The 17,643-nt window shown below is 42.0% G+C and overlaps 1 protein-coding gene across 2 annotated transcripts in view; it reads left to right on the forward strand.

Annotated features, from left to right (window-relative positions):
- LOC110496189 (chloride channel protein 1) overlaps positions 1 to 17,643 on the forward strand; it is a 28,085-nt gene that overhangs the window by 4,516 nt on the left and 5,926 nt on the right. For both annotated transcript variants that reach the window (XM_021571936.2, XM_021571937.2), the window contains exons 2-17: positions 4,873 to 5,179; positions 5,855 to 5,986; positions 8,562 to 8,690; positions 9,269 to 9,402; positions 9,514 to 9,591; positions 9,777 to 9,855; positions 10,136 to 10,261; positions 10,534 to 10,618; positions 11,446 to 11,547; positions 13,583 to 13,667; positions 14,868 to 15,023; positions 15,522 to 15,591; positions 15,966 to 16,076; positions 16,665 to 16,878; positions 17,077 to 17,210; positions 17,308 to 17,492. In XM_021571936.2, coding sequence (XP_021427611.2) covers positions 4,873 to 5,179; positions 5,855 to 5,986; positions 8,562 to 8,690; positions 9,269 to 9,402; positions 9,514 to 9,591; positions 9,777 to 9,855; positions 10,136 to 10,261; positions 10,534 to 10,618; positions 11,446 to 11,547; positions 13,583 to 13,667; positions 14,868 to 15,023; positions 15,522 to 15,591; positions 15,966 to 16,076; positions 16,665 to 16,878; positions 17,077 to 17,210; positions 17,308 to 17,492 — 2,127 coding nt within the window. The remainder of the gene's footprint in view (positions 1 to 4,872; positions 5,180 to 5,854; positions 5,987 to 8,561; positions 8,691 to 9,268; positions 9,403 to 9,513; positions 9,592 to 9,776; positions 9,856 to 10,135; positions 10,262 to 10,533; positions 10,619 to 11,445; positions 11,548 to 13,582; positions 13,668 to 14,867; positions 15,024 to 15,521; positions 15,592 to 15,965; positions 16,077 to 16,664; positions 16,879 to 17,076; positions 17,211 to 17,307; positions 17,493 to 17,643) is intronic.

The raw sequence follows: 17,643 nt of genomic DNA on the forward strand, positions 1-17,643 counted from the left end.
CCCACATATTCTGTCTGGCTCAATGTACACTGAATAAAAATATAAACATCTTGGTTTCATAAGCTGAAACACAAGATTCCCCAAATATTACATTGACACAAAAAGCTTATGGCGCTTCAATTTGGTGCACAAATTGAATTACATCTCTCTTAGTGAGCATTTCTTCTTTACCCCTTTGCCAAGATAATCCATCCACCTGACAGGTGTGGCATATCAAGAAGCTTGATTAGACAGCATGATCATTACACAGGTGCGGCTTGTATTGGGGACAAAAAAAGGCCACTCTAAAATGTGCAGTTTTGTCAGACAACACAATGCCACACAAGTTCTGAGCGAGCATGCAATTGGCATGCTGACTGCAGGATTGTCCACCAGAGCTGTTGCCAGAAAATGTCATGTTAATTTCTGTACTATAAGCAGCCTGGTTTGCTGATGTCAACCTTGTGAACAGAGTGCCCCATGGTGGCAGTGGGGTTATGGTATGGACAGGCATAAGCTACCTACAACAAATACATTTGCACAGAGATATCGTGACAAGATCCTGAGTCCCATTTTCGTGCCATTCATCCTCTACCATCACCTCACTTTTTAAAATAAAAAAGTATTTGTGACAAACAGATGCATATCTGTATTCCAAGTCATGTGAAATCCATAGATTAGGGCCTAATGAATGTATTTCAGTTGACTGATTTCCTTATATGAACTGGAACTCAGTTAAAATCTTTAAAATTGTTGATTGTTGCATTTATATTTTTGTTCAGTGTGTATAATAGTGCCTATTTTCCTCAACATGTTGGTAACCAGTAAGAGGTTTGTTGGACACTGAGAGCTGATACAGGTATGATACTTATCGTCAATGTATCCCATGGTAAGCCGAGCTGTGACATGTCTGGTCCAATGGAAGTCATGGTGTGTGCAGCTCATGTACATGTTGGTGATTTTATTTGGTATACATATCCATGTGTATGACTGACATACAGTACTCTTTCTAGGACCCACAGAGACAGACTTGTACATACACACTAAATTACGAGGTGTTGAAAGGCAGCCCAAAGCGTAAATGGGGTGCCAGGTAGCCTAGTGGTTAGGTTGCTGGATCGAATCCCCGAGCTGACATGGTAAAAATCTGTCTTTCTGCCCCTGAGTTAACCCACTGTTCCCCGGGCGCCGGAGACGTAGATGTCCCCCGCACCTCTCTGATTCAGAGGGGTTGGGTTAAATGTGGAAGACACATTTCAGTTGAAATATTCAGTTGTACAACTGACGAGGTATCCCCCTTTCCCTAAATGCTAGGCCTGACTGATTCCTAGTGTGGTGTTGTTGACTAGAGGTCAATAGTATACAGTATACTTTCGATTTCAACTGTATATCAGAAGGTTTTCAGACTTCCCTCAACAGGTTGTTGGTTTCCCACAAAAGCTATTGTTTCACAAATTCAATTATGTCTGGTGTATGACATCAGTATCTACATTGTGATAAAGATCCGTTTACCACTTGATCAAAATGTTCATTAAACAATACAGGTACAGTTCAAGGTGGAAGTTTACATGCACCTTAGCCAAATACATTTAAACTCAGTTTTTCACAATTCCTGACATTTAATCCGAGTAAAAATTCCCTGTGTTAGGACAGTTAGGATCACCACTTTCTTTTAAGAATGTGAAATGTCAGAATAATAGTAGAGAGGATGATTTATTTCAGCTTTTATTTCTTTCATCACATTCCCAGTGGGTCAGAAGTTTACATACACTCAATTAGTATTTGGTAGCATTGCCTTTAAATTGTTTAACTTGGGTCAAAGGTTTTGGGTAGCCTTCCACAAGCTTCCCACAAGTTGGGTGAATTTTGGAGCATTTCTCCTGACAGAGCGAGTGTAACTGAGTCAGGCTTGTAGGCCCCCTTGCTCGCACACGCTTTTTCAGTTCTGCCCACAAATTTTCTATGGGTTTGAGGTCAGGTCTTTGTGATGGCCACTCCAATACCTTGACTTTGTTGTCCTTAAGCCATTTTGCCACAACTTTGGAAGTATGCTTGGGGTCATTGTCCATTTGGAAGACTCATTTGCGACCAAGCTTTAACTTCCTGACTGATGTCTTGAGATGTTGCTTCAATATATCCACATAATTTTACTTCCTCATTATGCCATTTATTTTGTGAAGTGCACCAGTCCCTCTTGCAGCAAAGCACCCCCACAACATGATACTGCCACCCCCGTGCTTCACGGTTGGGATGGTGTTCTTTGGCTTGTTTTTATCACTTTAAACATGTATTTTGAGGTCCACCCCTGTAAACGAAATTTGCCTGACGCTTGGCAGCGCGAGCGGAGAAGGAGAGTCTCATTTCATACAAGCGCATTTTCGTCCACGTCCCCTCTCCTCGATTAGTTTTTGACATTTTATCAAACAGAGGAGAGAAAGGATGGAGGAGAGAGGACGCAGAGGTTGAGCAAATCCAGTTGAGAAAAGGCCATAGTATGGATTTGCAATGTAGGCCTTCACTTTAGCGTGCAGCAGGTATAAGAATAGCTTTAACACTTAGTATCACGGTAATAAGCAAACATGAATCATAAAAGAATTAGTGTTTTACATGGAAGCCCACATTAACTATACAGTATTATGACATTATTCAGGTCTCTAACTTAATTATGCTATTCCATCATTATGTACATAGACAAAGGTTTGTCTGTTTAAATGGGTTTGAAGACCATTGAACTGTTCATGTGGAAAAGATTGGAGTGGAGAACATAATTCCTTACAAGACGGTCTGCCATTTGGATTGTGTTTTTATCATAGTAATTAGTAGACTTAATTGACCGTTTTATGCAAGTAATTCGAATATGTCGTCTTCCATTTGGAATTGGAATGGAATGTTTGCCACCTCTCCAGTTTGATAGTGAAATGTGTCGATCTTGATTTACAAAGCGTGTGAAATACTTACCCACAACCAATTGCTAGTCTTGTCTGATAGAGGATCACATACCTTGGCTCTTGGCATGATCTTTGGTTGGTATAGTAGCTTACCAGCCCCATGCTCACCCCCCACCCCCGTAAGAAATTCATGTAATAGAATGTATCTTTGAGTGATAGCTATGTCTTGTAATTACAAAATGATGAAAGCCAAGTAATGTCGTATTAGATTTACTAGATAACAGGACATTATTTTAGTGTGCGTTTCTGAAAGTATGTCCGTGTCTCTATGCGTGCGTCTGCATGTCTGTGTGGGAGAGCTGTAGGCTGGAGTTACCTCTTTACCACATGTCTGGATGCTGTCCATCTGTAATTCATCCAAATGTAGACACATGCTTCCGGCTCAGTGAGATTTTAATCTGAAACAATCAATATACACTACCGTTCAAAAGTTTGGGATCACTTAGAAATGTTTTTGAAAGAAAAACACTTTTTTTGTCCAAGAACATCAAATTGATCAGAAATAGTGTCGATATTGCTAATGTTGTAAATGACTATTGTAGCTGGAAATGGCAGATTATTTGTGGAATATCTACATAGGCGTACATAGGCCCATTATCAGCAACCATCACTCCTGTGTTCCAATGGCACGTTGTGTTAGCTAATCCAAGTTTATCATTTTAAAAGGCTAACTGATCATTAGAAACCCTTTTGCAATTATGTTAGCACAGCTGAAAACTGTTGTTCTGATTTAAATTAGCAATAAAACTGGCCTTCTTTAGACTAGTTGATTATCTGGAGCATCAGCATTTGTGGGTTCGATTACAGGCTCAAAATAGCCAGAAACAAAGACCTTTCTTCTGAAACTCGTTAGTCTATTCTTGTTATGAGAAGTGACGGCTATTCCATGCGAGAAATTGCCAAGAAACTGAAGATCTCATACAACGCTGTGTACTACTCCCATTACAGAACAGCGCAAACTGGCTCTAACCAGAATAGAAAGAGGAGTGGGTGGCCCCTGTGCACAACTGACCAAGAGGACAAGAACATTAGAGTGTCTAGTTTGCGAAACAGACGCCTCACAAGTCCTCAACTGGCAGTTTCATTAAATAGTACCCACAAAACACCAGTCTCAACGTCAACTGTGAAGAAGCGACTCCGGGATGCTGGCCTTCTAGGAAGAGTTGCAAAGAAAAAGCCATATCTCAGACTGGCCAATAAAAATGTAATAATAAGATGGGCAAAACAACAGACACTGGACAGAGGAACTCTGCCTGTAAGACCAAAATCCTGGAGTCGCCTCTTCACTGTTGACGTTGAGACTGGTGTTTTGCGGGTACTATTTAATGAAGCTGCCAGTTGAAGACTTGTTTCTCAAGCTAGACACACTAATGTACTTGTCCTCTTAACTAAACTTGGATTAGTTAGCACAACGTGCCATTGGAACGCAAGAATGATGGTTGCTGATAATGGGCCTCTGGATGCCTATGTAGATATACCATTACAAATCTGCCGTTTCCAGCTACCCTAGTCATTTACAACATTAACAATGTCTACACTGTATTTCTGATCAATTTTATAGTTTAATGGACAAAACATTTGCTTTTCTTTCAAAAACAAGGACATTTCTAAGTGACCCCAAACTTTTGAACGGTAGTGTATGTATATTGCTTTTACATTCTTCTATGATAGATGAATGTTCCCTTAACATAAGTTTCTTGTTTTCATATGTAAACATATATGAACTGTTACATGTAGTTATACTGTATGTATAATAATAGAATATACTGCATGATGTATGATACACATTCGGTGTGAAATGAAAATATCTTAAACTATTCTTATTTTCCTAAAATAACATTTTTGCACTCTAACCTTACCTGAACTACATTTTCAGCGGGTCGTCATTGTCTTTTGCTCATGAACATATGGGTAATGTAGTCTCTCTTCCGCCTGTCACTTTCAGCTGTATGGGCAATACAGCGAGCACCCGGGTGGGTCTGGCCGCCGGAGAGAGGCCACCCGACTGCTAACAGAGAGACAATGGAAGAAACACGACCACCATCACCATGGTCACCATCCGCAGCATCGCCATGGCCACCATCACCACAGCCACCACCATGGCCACCCCCACAGTCACACACATGGACGCGGGCACCACAGCAGGCACAGGGGTCGGCATCACTCGGATGAGGCAGGACAAGCACATGAGGCTACAGAGCAAGGCAACCCTTTGTCTATAAAGAAACGCCGCTCCTACTCAAAGTGCAGAGGTGAGGAGTCCATGCTCCGTAAAGTCTGTGGTGGTTAATTTCTTTACTATCAAATGAGGAGAGACAAACTTATCACACAAGTCAATCATACTTGAACTAAATCTTTATTCACTTATTAATATGGGAGCAGGTCAATACAACACACACACATAAAGTGAATCGATTGAGTGCTGTACGATATTGATGTCTGGTGAAAGAATCACCCTCAGATGATTCGTTGAGAGCCCCGAGACAAAGGTACAAATGTATTTTATAGCCAAGATACACCCCTTTCAGTCTACATCACAAACAACAGATGTATGGAATGGGTCATTAGGTTAAGATTTGTATGAAAGATACTTATAATTCACAGCAGACGTTATCTGCTGTAAAAACAGTTATCAAGGTCTGGCCCTGGGGTCATCTCTCCCTGGTATCCATTAGAACAAAAACATTAACTCATGCTCTGGAATGCGCTAACACCCAAAGGCATCGTAAATCTTCCAGAGGCCCATCCTCAGTAGAACACACACAGATGAGCGTTCTAACAACCTCTTATTCTGTTGCATAAAACAACCATTTGATGCAATAAACGTATTATAACATAATCTTGCAATTTTGCTTTCACAAGTCGCTGGTGTTAAATGACCTCGAACAGTGTTAAAGTGAATCATGTCTGTCATGTTGTTTGCTCAGACTGTGTAGCGCGGGTACAGAGGTTCCTGGTCACCAAGCTGGGAGAGGACTGGATCTTCCTGGTGCTGCTGGGCGTCTCAATGGCGCTGGTCAGCTGGACCATGGACTACACCAGCGCCAAGAGTCTACAATGTACTACAATACCCACAATGCAACACATACTAAACAATCTTGTTTTATGATGACGCAATATGTTTTTATAATGCTTGCGTTTGAGCCACTGAACCACACAGCTGCATGAATGCTTTTACACCATAAATAATGATCTAGACTAGACACCTGGTTGCTCGTTGTCGGAGGATTAGGGTGAGGGGTTATCGAAAAGTGTTGCAAAATGGTTCCGTGGTAACGTGATATGCAAAATTCATCTTGCAAAACAAACATTACAAAACAGTATACTTGAAATTATGGTTACAGTCATTACCCATATTATGGAGTTTAGTGAAGTTTGTATGATGGAGTCCCTCCAGGCTCTGTTCTTGCACCGCTACTGTTCTAATTTTATATGCTACCTCTCAGTGATGTTATTCATAAACAGAGTCCATTTTCACTGATATGTGGATGACACATCTGTACACTGTAAAAAAATATTTGTCGATTCAACATACCATATTCGGTGCCCATTGTTACCATGCTTCTTTAAAATTCCATGTCAAGTCCAGTCCAGATTTTGTGTGGAGTTTAAGTTTTTCTTCAACCTAGTAAAGTTAATGGAACTGACAAATGTGAATTTAATAACTTGTTGAATGAACTTCATACATTTAGTCAAATTAACTGATTAAAAAAAAATTGTGCTAACGAAGCTACTAAAGTTGTTTTGGCAAATTCCCTAAGTCTAGAGGACAAGTATTTGCTAGTCAGAAAAGCGAAACAAAGTTTTTTTTAACTTACCAAAGTTTGTTACCCGGCTGCCTTAAAATCTTAAGTTCAACTTCCAGTTGAAACAACTACTTTGAAAATGACCCATTTCAGAACTGACAAAGTCTTTGAAATGATAAAATATATTTCAGTGGGGAACATTATGCTCCCATCTGTCAACCAACCAACAGATCACTTTACCCACAATGGCATTCTCAGTAACAGTAGGCAGGTTTCCATTGACCCAGGTTTATTCGACAAAAGCAATGTGGCAAAAAAAGATTGTTGCAACCAATGTAATGGAAACGGCAGACATAGGAGAAACTTTACTTTTTGAACTGTCTTTATTGCGACAAATGATGATGGAAACTGTGTTTTCTAATTAAAGGATGATAAACTAATAATTTTGATGGTACATGGGGCACGTGATGTCACCACATAACTCTAAAGCTCCACATCACAGTTAATTCTAAATACCTACTGCTTGCAAAATCTATTTTTTCAACTATAAAAATAATGTTTCTTTGCAGGACAAGGATTGTTCTGACTTTCAAAAGTGCCTGAATTGCTTCAACTTGCTTTTCTGGTTGGCTGGCGAGTTTCACCATCCAATTGTTTTAGATCTACAGGAGTGCAGTTTTCACCATGGGACAGACCGTGGCGATACTTTGGCACATGAGAATTATTTGAATATGGCAAATATTAGTCAATTATACACCGGGTGGGTCTAATCCTGAATGCTGATTGCTTAAAACCGCATTCCAGCTGGTGTCAATTCCACAAGTTACCAACGGCTAAATATATGAAGTTAAAATGACTATTTACTCTGTTTCATCTGACTGCCCAATCCACTGTCTCATCAGCCCAGCCAGGCAATTTATAAACTTGATCTCCACTATAAAAAGCATCTTCACATTATCTCAGATTTCTTTTAGACTAACATTTCGTTTTCGACAGCGGAGATTTGTATAAACCTTGCTGTCTGTCTCTCCGACATTTGCAACATTGTTTCAATATTCAAATTCAATCTCCAGCTCCATAGTAATGACCGTGTCGGGAGTCGGGACGATACAGAAAGACCGGCAGGTAGGGTCTCTCAGCCAGTCGAAAATCATGAATCAGCTTGCATAATTTTTATGGATATTATACAAAGAAATGTAAAATTGAAAAAATATCAAACAAAACAAAGTGCAGGTAGTTTGCAGTCTTTCCATCTTCAGCTTGAAGTGATTGTGTTAGCTGTGCTGTTTCCTCTGTTGCCTGTACTGTTTGACATGACTGTACGTTAGCCATAGTTAGTTGACATGGCTAGCTAGTAAGCTATTTTCTTTCTAAAATGTCAACAAAAAAATCACTGGGCAAGTTAATGGAAACAAAACTACTGACAGAAACATTTTTCTTTTTACATGAGGTTGTTTATCCACCTACGTTGAATGCACTAACTGATAAATGTGTCAGCTAAATGTCCAAATATAAATACACAACGCACGGATGCAAAACATGCTGGGTATTATACTAATGAGCCCCCCCCCCCCCTCCCAATAGAATACCACTAATGCCAAGAGAAACGTCTACAAGTGGAAACAGACATCTGTCAGTCCAGATGGATTGACAGTTGACCCTCGCAAACCCCATTTTACAGTGTTTTTTTCTTTGTAACTGTCTGTGTCAGTGTCTGCCCTGTCACAACCAACTTCCCTTTCTCCTCTCTTCTCACCTCCATTACCTCATCCTCCACCCTCTTCCCTGATCTTCACCCCGTGTTCTGTCTCCCCCCTCATTTCCTTCCTCCCTCTTGCACTTCCACTTCTCCAATTCCCCTCTGTCCCTCTTTCTGTCCCCATGTCAGTGTACAAGTGGATTCACTGGGAGCTGAGGGGTAATGTCCTGCTCCAGTACCTGGCCTGGGTCAGCTATCCTATGGTGCTCATCATGTTCGCCTCCTCCTTCTGCCACCTGGTTGCCCCACAAGCCATCGGTGTGTACACGCTCAATGCTTACTGCTTACTTTCCCCACCACCCGCCACCCCTAATGACCTGTTACCCGCAATCTGTTATCCATTGATTTTTCTCCCCTCTCTGTTTGTGTACCTACCTAGCCCTGGCCTGACACACGGATGTCCTCACTATATATCTAGAGTTATGACCCTGTTGTCGAGTCAAATGTATATATATTTTTTCCTGTAAAACAGCGATTTTGTAATAATTTTTCTTCCCCGACCTCTTTTCACCTCACCACCCTGTTTGTCTGTGTTTCTCTTTCTCTTTGTGTCGCTCTCTGTCTGTGTCTCTCTCTCTCTCTCTCTCTTCAACTCACCGCCCTGTTTGTCTTTCTATTTTTCTCTGTGTGTCACGCTCTCTCTTTCTGTGTCTCCATGTGTCTCCCGCTCTCTCTTTCTGTGTCTCCCTGTGTCTCTCACTCTCTCTTTCTGTGTCTCCCTGTGTCTCTCGCTCTCTCTTTCTGTGTCTCCCTGTGTCTCTCGCTCTCTCTGTCTGTGTCTCCCTGTGTCTCACGCTCTCTCTGTTTGTCTTTCTCTGTGTGTCTTTCTCTTTCAGGCTCTGGTATTCCTGAGCTGAAGACCATTCTCAGAGGCGTAGTGCTGAAGGAGTATCTGACTCTCAAGGCTTTTATTGCCAAGGTCATTGGTCTGACTGCAGGTCTGGGCAGTGGGATGCCAGTGGGGAAAGAGGTGGGTTACACACACTCACATCTGATTCCCTGATTACAGCTGTCTAAAAAGCCACTAAACGTTTCCTTGTTTCTGACCCCTTTCTATTTGTCCTTCATATTGCTTCCCAAGGGCCCATTTGTTCATATAGCCAGCATCTGTGCTGCTGTGCTGAGCAAGTGTATGATGTTCTTCTCAGGAGTCAATCAGGTAAGCAGTTACTTGACCAGCATTGAGAATAAGGAGGACAATACATTTTTGTCGGATCACTTCGCATTATACTTTTAGGCGTTTTTCATTGACTCTTTCTTTTCCTCCCTCTGTTCCTTACTGGTATGGGATCCTCTTATCCCCTTTCTCTCTCTCTCTCTCTCTCTCTGTGTGTGTGTCAGTAGAGCCCATACTGCTACACAGACATCCTCACAGTTGGCTGTGCAGTTGGGGTGGGCTGTTGTTTCGGTACCCCTCTTGGAGGTACAACACTATATTCCTTTTCTTTCTCTCAATTCACCTTCCATTCATCTAGTATGAAGCAAGCTACGAAATCAGCCGAAAGAATTGTCATGTGTCTGACAATCAATATGGGCATGGTGCTGAAATATCCTTAAAAATATTTTGATTTGTGACGGGTCTCATAGCAAGCCTTCAGTGTATAGTAAATATGCAATCTAGACTTTGACTGCATGCCACACTTTGTAATATCACATCTGAATGATATTTTACCAGTCTTTCTTTGATCCTGCCGTTCCCCCAGGGGTGCTGTTCAGTATAGAGGTGACGTCCACTTACTTTGCTGTGAGGAACTACTGGAGAGGATATTTTGCCGCCACCTTCAGTGCCTTTATATTCAGAGTGCTCTCTGTGTTCAACAAAGACGCAGGTGGGTCAATGCACTATGACATCAGTACGGGATGCACGCTTTTTGGTCAACACATAAACCCTTTGTGACGGCTGTCGACAGACATGTTTGGCTCGAGGGAACCCTTTCCCGTAGAACCGTATCTGTGAAATGATATAGGCCAATTACGGTATGATAATGAAAGCAGATATTCTGCTAGGTGTTGCCTTCTGGTTTCCTCTATGTTGTATAGTATGCATGTATACATTCTAACACTCGATCTCCCTCTTCCCCTGTCTTTTTGTCCACCACAGTCACCATCACTGCTCTCTTCCGCACCAAGTTCCGCATGGATTTCCCCTTTGACCTCCAGGAGCTGCCAGCGTTTGCCATCATCGGGTGAGAGAAAGGGTCGAGAGGGGGCCCCAGGAGCGTGGTGAGGGCACGGTGACCGCACTGTGTGTAGTTCTTTGTCACAACCCAACATGAATGCGTAATCTCAGTCTATGTGCCACTTATATTGGTAGTTATCACAAGAACGGAGATGCTGTGAATGGTTTTTGCTTGCTGCTGCGCTTGGTTCAGCTTCCTAGACTACAGAGCTGGAAATAAATATATTATAGGCTAGATCAACACCAACTAAATGAACAGCTGAAGCAAGCGCATACACACTGAGTGTACTAAACATTAAGAGCACCTGCTCTTTCCATGACGTAGACTGACCAGGTGAATTCAGGTGAAAGCTATGATCCCCTGTTGAGGTCACCTGTTAAGTTCACTTCAATCAGTGTTGATAAAGAGGAGGAGACAGGTTAAATAATGATTTTTTTAAAGCCTTGAGACAATTGTGTATGAGTGTCATTCAGAGGGTAAATGGAACCGCAACTCTGCTGGGTTTTTAACGCTCAACAGTTTCCCGTGTGTATCAAGAACGGTCCACCACCCAAAGGACATCCGGCCAACTTGACACAACTGTGGGACGCTTTGGAGTCAACATGGGCCAGAATCCCTGTGGAACGCTTTTGACACCTTGTAGAGTCCATTCCCCAATGAAATTAGGCTGTTTTGAGGGCAAAAAAGGGTGAGGGGTGTGCAATTAAATATCCGAAAGGTGTTCTTAATGTTTTGTGCACTCTGTGTATATTCTTCAGAAAATGTACCTTTTTTTGTTCTTATTTGGACCTTGAGAGTGAGTGAGGTAAAGGTCCTGGTGTTTGTCTCTTCAGGATCTCCTGCGGGTTCCTGGGGGCCTTCTTCGTCTGGCTGAACCGCCAGGTGGTGCTGTTCATGAGGAAACCCAACGCCATGACACGCTTCCTCACCAGACAGTGAGTTACAGGGATTGGGGAGGTATTTTGATGAGACACTTGAGAGAAATGCACAGCTGAATTGGAGAGGATCAGGCTAGGGACATGATGGGAATATAAATCGAATAGAATCATTCATTGTCCTCCTCCAAATAAATGATTGTTGCTGACTGGTAGATTTTACAAAAACAGACAGAGAATCAAACCATCACCCAGACATTGACCGATCCGTCTATAAGCAATCTGTGGTCCCTGAAAAATCAATTAGTTACACACACTCGCTCTAATACAAATGAAAGATTTAACAGCAACCAGTGCAGCTGCTTTTGTCAGAGCTGCACATATTTACACTGTAGATGATGGACGGGAACACTGAAATTAGACCAACAGAGAGCAGGACGGGGTAATTATATTGTCAGCTTTGAAAGTGTTCAATTGGTGCTTGCTCTTAGGCCTGTCCTACAGGGAGACATAGGGGGGTTATCTTCTAGGAGGAGAAGCAGAACATTTTTGAAGAGGGTATTGTGGCATAGGGTGCAGTTATTTTGAAAAGGTTATACGGAAAAGTATTAAAAAATATTAAAAGTATCAGAAAGTATTCACACTCTTTTGTTGTGTTACAAAGTGGGATTAAAATTAATTTGTCATTTTTTTTGTCATTGATCTACACAAAATACTCTGTCAAATTGGAAGAACATATATATATATATATATATATTTAAAGTTTTTGGGGAGAATAAAACACTAACATATTTTGATTAGATGAGTATGCATTCCCCTGAGTCAATACATGTGAGAATCACCTTTGGCAGCGATTACAGCTGAGACTCTTTCTGGGTAAATCTGTAAGAACTTTGCACACCTGGATTGTACAATATTTGCCCATTATTCCTCAAGCTCTGTCAAGTTGTTTGTTAATTATTGCTAGACAGCAATTTTCAAGTCTTGCCATAGATTTAAGGCGATTAAAGTCTAAACTGTAAATAGGCCACATAGGAACATTCAATGTCGTCTTGGTAAGTATTTGTCCTGCTCTGTGTTCAGGCTGGAAAGCAGTCTGAACCAGGTTTTCCTCTAGGACTTTGCCTGTGCTTAGCTCTAGTACTTTTCTTTTTATCCGAAAAAATTATGTTGCCGATGACAAGCATACCCATAACATGATGCAGCCAACACCATGCTTGAAAATATGAAGTGGTACTCAGTGATGTGTTGTGTTGGATTTGCCCCAAACATAATGCTTTGTATTCAGAATAAAAGTTAATTTCTTCACCACATTTTTTGCAGTATTACTTTAGTGCCTTATTGCAAACAGGATGTACTGTATGTTCTGGAATATTTTTTATTCTGGACAGGCTTCCTTCTTTTCACTTTGTCATTTAGGTTAGTATTGTGGAGTAACTAAAATGTCGTTGATCCATCCTCAGTTTTCTCCTATCACAACCATCTAACTCTGTAACTGGTTTAAAATCACCATTGGCCTCATGGGGAAATCTCTGAGCGGTTTCCTTCCTACCCGTCAACTGAGTTAGGAAGGACGGCTGTATCTTTGTAGTCATTCCAAAGTGAGATTAATAATTTCAACATGTTCAAAGGGATATTCAATGTCTGACTTGTTAAAAACATTTTTACTCCTGAAGATATTTAGGCTTGCCATAACAAAGGGGTTGAATACTTATTGACTCAAGACATTTCAGCTTTTCATTTTAAATTAATTTGTAAACATCTCTCAAAACATCATTTGTAGATCAGTGACAATCTAAATGTAATCCATTTTAAATTCAGGCTGTAACACAATGAAATGTGGAAAAAGTCAAGGTGTTAGTACTTTCTGAAGGCCCTGTATATCCTATTTAGCAGATCATTTTATCCAAAACGATTTACAGTCACGCGTGCATACATTTTACATACGGGTGGTCCCGGAAATCAAATCCACTATCCTGGCGTTGCAGGCGCCCTCTACCAACTGAGCTACAAAGAACCACAGGGATATAGGGTTGTAAGGCAGAGTTGAAAGTAGAAAGCGAATGGCTGTTTTTAATCCTTGTTCTCTCACCAGCCGACTGATTTTCCCCGGTGTTGTGACCTTAGTGATAGCCACCTTGACCTTTCCCCCTGGATTTGGACAGTTCATGGCTGGAGAGGTCAGATTTCAAATCCAATTTTGTTTGCCCATTTATTGTTGTTGTCTGTCACTATGTTAAAATGACTATACTCTGTAGAAGACCCTGTTTATCGGGACTTGAAAACACTTCGGTAACACTTTATAACACTTTCATGAATAAGCATAAATTATTATAAAGTGTTACAAACATTGTTATGCTTGGCTAAAATGCGACTTATCTACTATTCTCAATCGTGAAAAATGTAACTGCAGAGACACATTCATAGGATCATCTAAAGAGTACGACTATTTACCAAAATGTGTGGATTGTTAGCTCTCCGCGTAGTTTCAACCCAAAACATCTAAGTGGTGACTTTGAATCTACGTTAAACTCATTGGATTTGAATACAGTCATCAACGTAAGTGCGTTTTTAGTTATTTTTTATTTAACCAAAATCCAATCACATGGTGTCATTTTCTCACATTGAATTCAAGTTAGTTGACAACTCAACTAGATGTAAATCAAAGCTAGACGTTGCCCTGACATCTGTGCCTAGTGGGCTGGCTGCCAGTACCAGTATGTTTCTGCTTTCATGAGAATTCCACCAGGAGTTGGCACCCAGGCTAACACTGGACTGGGTAGAATCTAGATGTTCAATATTAGCTAGATATTCATTGAAGAGGCCTCTTTGCCCAGCTATGTAGAAATAGCCCAGGTTAACCATGTGTTTTGAGACCCCGTTAAAATAGCCTCCTTAGTTAGTGCCGAATGAGGTGTGTTTTTAAATCAGCCAGAAACACCTGTGTGTGGGGTGACGTCTTCACCCTCAAGCTACAATGTTTAACACCTTTTTAAGATCTGACTTGTGCCCCCGTTTCTATGGTGCTAAAATGCAGAGGTATTTCTGAAACCGACCATTCTGCTCACAGTACAGTATTGGCATTTATTTCAAAACCTCTGTTTTGGCAATATATTGAATAGGCCTATGGGTTGACATATGTGATGCACACAAAACAATCTTCATCTGCAGTATTTTGAACAAGTTCTGACTACAGTACAGTTGGGTTTTGTAAAAATATCACTATATATTTTAAACTATTCGTTACACGGTTTAAAACAATTTAACCACCAACTCTTTTAACACCGACACTTTTTAACAAAATGTTTAATTAAAACATTTTAACAGTACTTGCCATTACTTTTCCCTCATCCTTCCCCTTCTTTCATGCCACATTACAGCTGATGCCAAGAGAATGCATCAACTCACTGTTCGACAACTTCACCTGGACTAAAATCTGGGGCTCCCCCCTTCCCCCCGGCCTGGGGCGCTCCTCTGCCTGGCTGCACCCCGACGTCAGCGTCTTCGTCATCCTCCTCCTCTTCTTCATTATGAAGGTATTCTTCCTCATTCCCCTGCTCCGTTTTTTTTCTTCTTCTCCTCCACCCCGTAGTCTTTCTCAGGATAGTCACACATTGCACATAGCGTCACTCAATGACAACGACAGACTCCTGGTTGAGTCACTCATCTCAGTAGAATAAGAATCTCCTACAGAGAAGAACTCTGTAGTGGAGATGTAATCCTCAACACACCATCAGTATCACACTTGACATAGTTGCCTAGAGATTTCCACTGTGTGTACTGGAGGATAAGAGTGCAATACTGTGAGTGTTAGCGTCAGTATGTTTAGCCATTCCCATTGAGAATAAATAGATTTGTATCTGGTCGCAATGGTATTGTTGGATTGGAGAACTGTCATGGAATAGAGCGGTCGGGAATGCAGTCTGTTATGTGCAAAATACCTTTCAAGGCAAATCATTCGTCTACACTATGGTGGAAGTACTAAGATGCGTTAATTCTGCTCAGTTAGTAATTTAATTCCACCCATGTCTCAGTTTTGGATGTCTGCTGTTTCGACGACGATGCCCATCCCTTCTGGAGCCTTCATGCCCGTCTTCATACTCGGTAAACAGAAGCGCAACGTTATGCCATTAGTCTAAACATGAACACAAATTCCATATCAGTTTTAAATATTTTGTCTCATGGAAATTGACATTATCATTCGGTAGTGAAATAATCTGATCGAGCGATCCAATGTAGGCCTACAGTACATGACTATGGTATAAAGCTTTTAAATCAGTGTACCTTCAAAGATGAGATGTCATATATAAAGAGTGGAAAATCATTAGTGAGCCACAGAGATGGATGAGTGCTTAGAAGAAGGTCAAATTAACATTGAGTGGTCGCAGGAGGGGGGATAAATGTCTGATAGCCAACATAATAGCAACGTAAACATGACATTCCACCTCCCATATCCACCATAATCTCTTTCTCCCCAGGAGCCTCTTTCGGCCGACTGGTAGGGGAGATCATGGCTACCCTCTTCCCCCACGGGATTCTGTTTGATGGAATCTTGTACCGCATCATCCCAGGAGGGTACGCTGTCATTGGTCAGTCTCCCTTTCCACCTCCTCCTCTCCCTCTCTCTGTCAGTTCCTGCCCGTCATCCGCCTTTGGTGTGATAGTGAAATGTCACTGTCTGTTCTCTCTCTCCTGTCCTCCGCTGTCTCGGTGGCCCATAAACCTATACGCTACCATTAATCTCCTTCATCTTCCCTCTCTCGCCCTACACATCCCCCTCCTCCCCTCTTTACCGCCGGCCCTTTAATTCCATCCCCTTTTCCCTTTCTTCCTTCGCTATTCCCACGTGCCGTTCTGTACATCAATCATCCCCCTCCTTGTTCTTTACCCCATGCCTCGTCTTTTCTTTCCCTCCTATACTTGTCCCTCGACTGTGAGTGCTGTGTTGCCTCTTCCCATTAATCACTCCCATTGTTTTCCCATCCACCCATCACCCCCCCTTTTCATATCTCCCTCTCCTGTGGATCATCCAGCTGCACATCCCTTCCACCTGAAAATGATTTAATTCTCCCCTTTATTCTTTCTTTCTCTCCCTCCCGATCCCTCTCTCCCTTCCTCTGTCTTCCATTTCTCCCTGCCTCCCCCCTTTCCTTGCTCTTCTCCCTCCTCTCTCCCAGGAGCGGCTGCACTGACCGGGGCGGTGACCCACACGGTGTCCACGGCGGTGATCTGCTTCGAGCTGACGGGCCAGATCTCCCACATCCTGCCCATGATGGTGGCGGTGATCCTGGCCAACATGGTGGCCCAGGGCTTGCAGCCCTCGCTCTACGACTCAATCATCCAGATCAAGAAACTGCCTTACCTCCCTGAGCTGGGCTTTGGACACATCAGGTGTGCAGAGAGAAGCTGCAACCGAGGTGACATGTTGGCTCTGAGGGACCTAGTTGCATTGAGGGTCCCATGCGAAAACAATGAGTTGTTTGTGTCAATATGGCCTCCTCCGCATGCTTGATTCTTCAACATAGACACACCTGAAGTACACAAGTGTTGAGCATGAATGAATGATTGGCATTTCCTTCTGACTTACAGCCAGTATAACATCTTTGTGGAGGACATCATGGTTAGGAAAGTGAAGTTTCTCTCGTTACAGTCCACCTACAGGGAGTTGATATTTCTCCTGGACTCCATTTCTCTCAAAACAATACCACTAGTGGATTCAACAGGTAAAATGAATGTGTTTTTCGTGAACGTGAGGATACATTTCAATGTCTTCGAATCATTTCTTGAGTGGTTCATCATGTGACTCTCTCTTCCCCGTAGATTCTATGATCTTATTGGGCTCCATCGACCGCTCAGAGCTCCACGCTCTCTGTGATTGGTGGCTCTCTGCAGAGAGGCGGATCTTCAGGCAGGAACAGTGTTTACAGGAACAGAACCAGTATGCCAAAGACAGCTGGGAATCCTTTGCCTTTGTGGATGAAGACGACGAGGAGAGTGGAGATAAGGTTTGTCAGACAGAGAGGGTAAATGTTCATAAGGAATCAAAAACACTCTTAGAAAGTCTATCAAATCAAAGTTTATTGGTTGTGCACCCATATTTGCAGATGTTATCGCAGGTGCAGCAAAATAGGGTTCTGAAAGGGTTCTTCTACAGGG

This window comes from Oncorhynchus mykiss, chromosome 18 (genome assembly GCF_013265735.2).
Source record: "Oncorhynchus mykiss isolate Arlee chromosome 18, USDA_OmykA_1.1, whole genome shotgun sequence".
In the NCBI taxonomy this organism is placed as follows: domain Eukaryota; kingdom Metazoa; phylum Chordata; class Actinopteri; order Salmoniformes; family Salmonidae; genus Oncorhynchus; species Oncorhynchus mykiss.